Below are 8788 nucleotides of genomic sequence, written 5' to 3' on the forward strand. Positions count from 1 at the left end.
CAGCTGGGTCTGTGCCACCAACGGGCACCTGGACTGCACTCACAAACCTCATGAAACCCAATGCATATTTAACCCCAGAGGAATGCATTTTTTTCTGGCATCTTAAACCAGAGAGGCTGTATGTCTGCATGACACCCTTTGCACCTTTATTTCACTCATTTCTTGAGACTTTTATCTACCAACTGGGTGAAACGCAGCCTCTTTTACTGGCACATTCACAGTTCAGGCTGTGCCTCAGCTGTTGGACCGAGTCCAGAGTCACACAGGACTGAAAGACAGCCATCGTTATCCAACTCTCACAAGGTGTCATTGTAGGGATCCAATGATTACCATATCAGCACCACATGAAACATTAATGTCTTGCTGGCAGTGATGGCCTGGCAAGCATCCTAATTTCTAGAACAGAGCTTGTCACATCCTATTGTTTCAAGTTTTGATGACAAGAGCAGAAAAAGTCATCAGCGATGAAACTCGTGATGAAACCTTGCTGGCACTTGTGGTCCAAATAAAAAACTTTGTAATATGAGTTCCTACAACACCCCTGACACACCTAACTAAAGACCAGTGCAAGTAGACAATACACACAGCATTATCACTCAATTTAACACATGTGCAGCATTTCAGTGGTCTGGAACCAGGCTACTTCTAAATGACTTTTTGAGACTGGAACTGAGTGTACTATCTGTGGACAGTGGATTTCTGGACTGTGGGACAATGTAACAAAAATGCTCAAAAAACGGGCTCAAAAATGAACATTGTTTAAATGTAAAACGTTTATTTTTACTCTTTTATTGTTCAAAGTTAGGTCACATGATGACATCAGCCATGTCATGTGAGCAAACACCATCCATTAAAGGTGTTTGAAACACAACCACTGAAAAATAAAGGCATCTATGAAAATTGAGTTCAAAATGTTGGGATCAAGCTGTTTCAGCTTCTCTCCTCTGGTAGGCGCTACAGAGCACCGTACACCAAAACAAGAACTGTTTCCTTCCACAGGCTGTCCCTATGATTAACACTTAACATTAGTCGGGTCAGGAAATATCTTTAACTATAAGCATTCACTCTACCTGTAAATTATATATTTTATGTTTTAATACACCATTTTTCAACATCTAAATATCATCACTGTCAATATAAATCATGTAGTGTCATAGATAAGCAACCTGTGACATTAATCATTGCATTTTTTTTCACCAGCACCCTTTTGCACTCTGCACCATTGTACTATTGTCTCACTGTTTACATATTTTATTGTGTTGTTTACCTTGTTCAGCTTGTTGTGTGTAAAACCACAAAATATTATTGTATATAAACACATACTTGGCCAATAAAACTGATTCTGATTGGATGCACACATAAGGCTAGGAAGTGGCTTTTAATATTATTTTATGTTACTATTTCCAAGGTCAGGAACAAACTGTTGCACTGAATTATATGTCTTGAATCTATCTGTTTTTGTTCCTTTCTTTGTGCATTTGATGATTGTATATTGTTTTGATTCATCCAACTCAACTCCCTGTATTTTACAGTATATTTCTTGTGATGGTTTGAGGTGCTTTGGTGAGGCTACTACCACTACTACTAATTTTTACTGGATGCTATATCCCCTTAGCGGTCTTAGGGGAATGGCCACATGGTGGTTGCAGCCCAGGCCCACACGCAGTAAGATGCCTCACAAATTAGCTGGCATCGGGCTCTGAATCTGATGCAGCTCTGGAGGAGGAGTTCATTAGTGTAACTCCTGGGTCTCTGCTGAGATTTAACGGAGTGACAAGGTCAGAGCCTGACCAAATAGATCAATGGACCTCATTGCCATCCCAAAGCATTGGCATATTATCTCATCATGATTACTCTACAACTGAGCTTGCTGTACGACCTTTTTCTTTTTTTGCTTAACACTCATTGGCCTGTAGGAGAAGCAGAGAGCAGGTGAGACCCAGATAGGCTGCTCAGTGGTACTTCATCACCCCGCTTGTTGTTGTCACAGCTACAATTGGTTTGTACACCGCATCTGCTGCATCAGCACAGTCGCGACTGATTTGGTCACTTTGGAGCCCAGTTAGCTCTGCTCGCCGCACTTCCCTGTTGATTCCAGCCATCATTACAAATGGTATCTTTATTCGGCGGAGTTAACCCGGATAGCGCTCTCCCCCTGGGCGCCTTTATTATCTATTCGTCATGTTGTCCCAGTTTATCTCAAGATGAATCTGGCTGCTTCACTACAGATCTAACTACAGATACCTGCCATGTGGCCTGGGGAGGGAGATTAGGAGATTACTAGATACTCAGCGGAGGTGCTTGAGTTAGAGTTGATACGGAGGTGAAAAATATTCTAAGAAGATGCAGAATGGTTATGAATTTCTGTTTGTGCTTATTTAGCACAGATTTGTCTTCAAAGTAGGCTTGAATACATTAAAGCTGCTTTGATAAATAGTCTTTTCTACAGTGACAATTTGCACAAACAGCCAGGGGGCAACCTCAGTGTGTCCAAACTGGTAAATAAATGAACATTTGGAACATTGAAATGAAATGTTCTTGGCCTCGCGTTTAGCCTCCAAGCTGACTTGTTGGACACTCCCTGAAATGTACTCCCCACTATTTTGCATTTCTAAGTAGATCCTTTTTGTCACCTGGAGAGCTGGGCAGAGCACTATTGCATCCAATCATGTCGTCAATTTTTTGACTAAAATGCAGGGCTGCTTCCACAGACTCCATTAGCTGGGGGGATGCGTGCACGTGCACAAATGGAAAGTGGAAAGTGTCCAGTGGTGTGAATATTCACATCTGCACCTGCTGAATAATAGACGATTATCTTCTCAGGTGGCTCGTCATCCACCCCATTCACATGCTCTCTCCCATTTCATGGCGCTAATTTTGTCTGGAATAGGCTCGCAAAATGCATATTTCTTGTCTCTTAGATCTGATCTTGTCTTGTATTCTGTCTGAAGAGGGAACATATTCTTCAATGTGAGTGCTGGCTTCAGGGAGCGTGTCTGTAATATAGACTCTAAAGAGCCTAAGGGCTTGGCAGGTACTCCTTACATTTCAACCGGAGAGAGACACCATCGGCAGATTTGGTGGCGGCAAGGCCATATATCATCTGTCATCGCCAGGAGCCTCCACAGTAATGAACAAGTAATAATGGTATATATCTTGAACTTGAGTCCCTAAAGGTAGCTCATCCAGAGTCATTACGGTGCCACATAACCAGATGAGCTTTCTCAAATGAGACCATTTTTGTCACCCTGAGGACTGGAGGGTGTAACTGTTCTCCGAGTGAATAACTCATCCTCATTTGGCGCTAATGGGACTCTGTATTAAGGTGTTGCGTGAATGCAAGAGGAATGGTAAATCCCATTTTCTTGTAATTCAAAGCTCAAGCTGTTTCCACAACATCTGTTCCTCTGGTAGAAAGGGAGATTCATTTGGAGAAAAAAAAATATGCGCAGGATAAAAAAGCAGCATTTAATGAAGATTCATGCCTCACAGGATTATGATGAAGTGCTATGCGAAGGTGTGATATGGGGAAGTATGTCATGGTGACATCTCCCTGTCACAGAAATTAGCATTATTCGCTCTGTCCATTCATCCACATACCCATCTAGCTTCTATCCAACCGCCCTCCCTCCGTCCGTCAATCCATCATAGAATTTTTTTTCAGGTATGGCAAAGCTACAGTTAACCCATGATGATTGATATGCATATTAAGCTATGGGTTTCCTGCATATTTGACAGCATGTGTTCTGAGCCTCATGTTGCCACTCTGGGGATGTGTTTTCACGGGTGTGTGTGTTGGGGGGGGGGGGGGGTGCTCTGACGGTAGCAGCTGAGGTGTCATTTTTCATGTAAATAGAGGATGGCAGGATATAGCGATCCTGCTGTTTGTGAAATTAGCCGCAGCACACATGTAAACAAGAACGGCACAAACTGAGGGGCTGTAAAAGACTTGGTGATAAAGTGTCAGCCAGAAGCCAATTTCTACAGAAAGTTACCAAGATATGAAGGTGTTAACATTTAATACAAACTGTCCAGAGAGACATGCTGCACAAGCATCTGCCTGAATAGGCAATGCAACCCCAACAGCCCCCCGAAACAGCCCGACACCTCCAGTGTCCAATTCAGCAAACACATGATTCAACCTGTCATTCATAAGTGCTGATGTAGCCGCGCTCAGAGCACAGCCACCGAGTCCCCAGAGTTGGATATCACTGTTAACTGTCATCCAAGTACTTTGATTACTGGGCTGGTAGAAGAATGATGACTAAGGCCACTCTAAGTCCTGGTCAGACTCCATGATTCTGTCGAGGAAAGTGGATCAATTCCAAGGTCCCATTTACACCCCTAACATTTATATAACGGCTCATGAATGTAGACCTCCCCAAGTGATAAACCTTATTAATCACTTGCGTGACACCTCCATAGAAAAACGATTGGTGCCATGAAACAAATATGAATACAAATGTTTGTTTTGATAAACTTAAGTCAATTTCGGTCCTTATTTGACAAAATTAAATATTGCATGCAATAACAAATAATGTCCGACAATATAATATAACCCAGCTTTAATTATATCAAACATGTCTTCATATGAGACGTTACGATAGTTGAAAGTACTGTACATCAATACTTACATTGTCCTTCTTATATTTGCTTATAATTCCACAATTACAATGTTGATATAATGCTTATAAAAGTTAGATAGATAGTTAGATAGATATCTGAAGATAAAAACTAAAACTAAAACAGATTAAATATAACATTATAAAACTGAGAATACACAATTAAGATATAACTATAACAATAACAAGAAAAGACTATAATGTTAACAGGGTTGAAGAAAAGTGTTATTAGCAGTAGCAGTATGGTTGGCACAGCAGCTTAGTGTACACCCTGTACTGTAAATGCCTTACACTCTGTACATGTCTTCTAAATGTTTATCTTTGCTGCAAGAGGCATTCCTCCTCTGTTGCTCTTTCTGAGTTTTTTGTTTTGTTTTATCTGAATTGATCCTGAGGCGGCTGTGTCGTAGTGGAGAGCAAGGTAGTTCTCCAATCAGAGGGTCGGTGGTTCGATACCCGGCTTCGGCAGTCGATGTGTCCTTGGGCAAGACACTTAACCCCAAGTTGCTCCCGAAGGCTTGCCATCGGTGTGGACTGGATGTTGCATGAATGTTAGTTAGAGTCTGATGGTGGCACCTTGCATGGTAGCCCTGTCATCAGTGTGTGAATGGGTGAATGATATGTAATATACTACTGATTGTCAGTCGCTTTGGATAAAAGCGTCTGCTAAATGACTGTAATGTAATCCTGTAAGAGTAGATGGTGTCACATGATTGTGAAACCCAAAGGAACAAACTTTTGGTTTTGAGCTAAACAAGACTTTAATTTACTAAGTGTTTAGCTCTGCTGCCTCCGAGCAGGAAGGACCTGAGCTCAAACAAGGCAAGCTCTTCGCACTTTTGTGGAAGATGAAACAACATCAGTGCTGGTGTTAATATTGACATTTCTTACTAAATGTATTAAAGAAATGCCCTTTCATGAGTTTAACATTGGTTGTAAATCAGCCCTGAACCTTGCAAGGCAAATGCTGAGTTCAAGTCGACCATTTGGGACCAGTCTACGTCAACAAATAAGTTTTATATTGTTATATGATATATGTTTGGATAATATTACTGATGCATTAATGTATAAGCAACATTTCACTGTCGTAGTTGGTCGAGGTGGAGCAAATTTTAATAATTATCTACACTTTTGGGTAACTTAATCTATACCAGTGCATATTTATAATCTTTATCTGTAAAGGAACTAACTATTAAGCTGTCAAATAAATGTATTGCAATAAAATGTACAATGTAATGCTCTGAATTCTAGCGGAATAGAAGTATAAAGTAGCATGAAATGGAAATACTCCCTGTAGTACTGTAGGTGTGAACGTGGTTTTCTTTATGACCCCTGCCTCTCAACAGATGCATGATGGGATATATCCACCCATGGCTGTGGCCTTATCAGCGAGACATATGATAGAAAGAAATCACAAAACTCAAGCTAAATACCGAAATATTACAATATTCTAAACTTTCTTCTAATTTGACATTTTAAAAGGAAGTGGAACAAAAAGAATTTAGTGAACTCTACGCAGATACTTAGAGAGAAACTCCTTAGAGAAAAAGCGTGAACAACTTTTTTTCCTCAGTGTTTAAGTTGCTTCGGGGAAAGACAAATTCAAAAATGTAAATGCACTACTGTGTATGCTTTTAAATGAATAGAGATTCTCCCCTCGGGGCCACGTGAATGAGATTTTGAATAGCGGTAGAGTTTTCTAGGAACACACAGGAATGTTCTATGTCCTTTTGCACTTGAGGTTAAACCAGCGCATGTCTGTGCATAGGGTTCCACTAATACCTTTTAAGAACTGTTCCTTCTTTGAAAGATGATTCAGTGTTTTTTCACGGCTGCCGGCTTGGTGGCATATTCAAAATGAGACAGGAGATCATGCACAAAGGCTCAGTGGCTGACACGGGAAGAAAAAAAAGAATGAAGAGATTATGGTCAGCCAGCAATGGCATGTTAAACATCTGAATTATTTTAAGTGCAAAATGCAGTACGCACAGAAAAGATAGCAGGTGGAGCTAACAGAATAATGTGTACCACATGACCACCAATGTATTTCCATGTGTTACGCTATGAGATCATGGCAGCGACCTCATCTGATTGAGCTCACGCCGCATCCTATCCCCAGCTCTGCCCTGCGGTAGTGGGAGGGGGATCAGGGTGCTATCTGTGGACATGCAAAGTGACAGGACCAGCTGGGGTATGAAATCTAGTAAGACAGGCAGTTGGTCTGGGAGCGCCAGACCACGAGCCCCCATAGCGCTCAATGACAGCAGCCTGCTACTCCGCTCGGTGAGGAAAACTCAGCCAGGATTCAGTGTAACTGCTGCCAAACATCAGCAGTTACAACCTGTAGGACCGATCATGCTCTGCGTGGCTGTTTCAATCAGCAGCCGTTATCCTTAGCAATCCACTTATTGTTGGTGATTCAGCTAATCGCATGCTGACATCTTGTTATAGGCGACGGAATCAACAGTACTGCGAGGACCATGGGTGGGAAACACTCCCGCAGTTTCTCCAAAAAGGAGCTGAATGAGGTGAGTGTCGGTCAAAGCAGGAAGATCAACGGGAAAGACGACCAGCCCAGCCTGTCCTCGGCCGCCGAGAGGATCCGCAGACACACCACGGTTCACTTTGGCTACAACACCCTCAGCCTGGCAATGAGGGCCCTCGATGAAACCCCCTCAGAGCTTTGGGAGCTCCGGGAGCTGCAGAAGCTAAACTTGTCCATGAACTGCCTGTGCTCTCTGCCCCCTGCCCTGGGCGCTCTGAACAATCTGGTGATCCTCAACTTGTGGGGTAACAACCTGTCCAGCCTCCCGCCCGAGATCAGCCTCCTGAAGAAGCTACGCGTACTTTTCGCCTGTCGAAACCGCCTGAGCGAGGTCCCCGAGGAGCTGGGCTCCTGTACCGGCCTGGAGGTGCTCAGTCTGGCCAATAACCAGATCACAGGCCTCCCCGGCAGCCTGGCGGCCATGCACAATCTGACCAAACTCAACCTCAGCCACAACCGCATCGCACACATCCCCACCTGCGTCTACAGCATGAAGGGCCTGGTCTTCCTCCATCTGGCTTGCAACCGCCTGGAGACCATTGCGGACCAGATCCAAGACTTGGTTAACCTGAAGATCCTCATCGTGGAGGGGAACAGTATCCACACGCTGCCTAAGACGCTGTGCTTCCTGGAGTCTTTAGAACTTCTCAATGTTGACTTCAATGACCTGCAAAATGTGCCAATGGAAATGTACCTACTGAGCAGGCTCGGGAGGTTGGCCTGCCACCCGATGGACAAAGGACTTCATATAATCCACAACCCCCTCCTCAAGCCTATCCAGGAGGTGCTGCAAGGAGGACTCAGTGCCCTCTATAACTACCTCAAGCCCACGTGAGGGACTATCACTGTGTGTACATTTGCTTGTGAGTGTGTGTGTGTGTGTGTGTGTGTGTGTGTGTGTGTGTGTGTGTGTGTGTGTGTGTGTGTGTGTGTGTGTGTGTGTGTGTGTGTGTGTGTGGGTTCATGTGTGGCTGTGAATCTAAAAGAGTCCTAATGGGACGTTGGCACGTGGTAGTCACGCTGTGAGCTCTAGCTGTTTCCACAAACGGCCTGATTGTATTACGATACTATCACTCAACAAAAAGGACCAGTACTTAGTATTAATATTGTTATTTACCTTTTTTTTATGTAATGTAAAAGCTGGGTTTAAAATAAACAACAAGTTACTGCTGTGTCATGTCTACACATTTGTTAATCCACAGCAAAAGGGTTCAGGACACTTGGCTAACATTAAAAGTTTACAGGTTCTACATTTAGGGGCTGATCCCTAGTCAGTTGTTCTTGTTTGGCCTGTGGCAGTGAGGAGGCACGGGGGAAAGTTCAGCTACATATCTCCAGCCTCTTTGTTGGATTTAGACCACAGGGATCAGGTGTGTAAAGTCAGTGGAAAGAACGATTGAAGGGGGGGGGCTTAAGATCTGCAAAATAATAAAACATAACACAACAGGGACTTAAACTCTGATTAAATGTTGTTCCACTCCATCAGATCAGAGCAGGGCTCCTCTGAGGTTGTCGGGTGTTGTCACACAATCCATTTGAAGCAATGTAAAATACCACTCGATTGAAAATTGCTTCTTGGAAGTTGTGGACTACTGTAGAACAAAATATTCAATTAAATTCA

The 8788-nt window shown here is 43.1% G+C and overlaps 1 protein-coding gene across 1 annotated transcript; it reads left to right on the top strand.

Annotated features, from left to right (window-relative positions):
* Positions 1-7102: 7102 nt before the first annotated feature.
* LOC129089302 (leucine-rich repeat-containing protein 30-like) lies at positions 7103-8002 on the top strand. The gene has a single exon (XM_054596714.1). It carries the CDS (start codon positions 7103-7105, stop codon positions 8000-8002), a length of 900 nt encoding a protein of 299 aa, XP_054452689.1.
* The last annotated feature ends 786 nt before the right edge of the window (positions 8003-8788 follow it).

This window comes from Anoplopoma fimbria, chromosome 3 (assembly GCF_027596085.1).
Source record: "Anoplopoma fimbria isolate UVic2021 breed Golden Eagle Sablefish chromosome 3, Afim_UVic_2022, whole genome shotgun sequence".
NCBI classification, from domain to species: Eukaryota; Metazoa; Chordata; class Actinopteri; order Perciformes; family Anoplopomatidae; genus Anoplopoma; species Anoplopoma fimbria.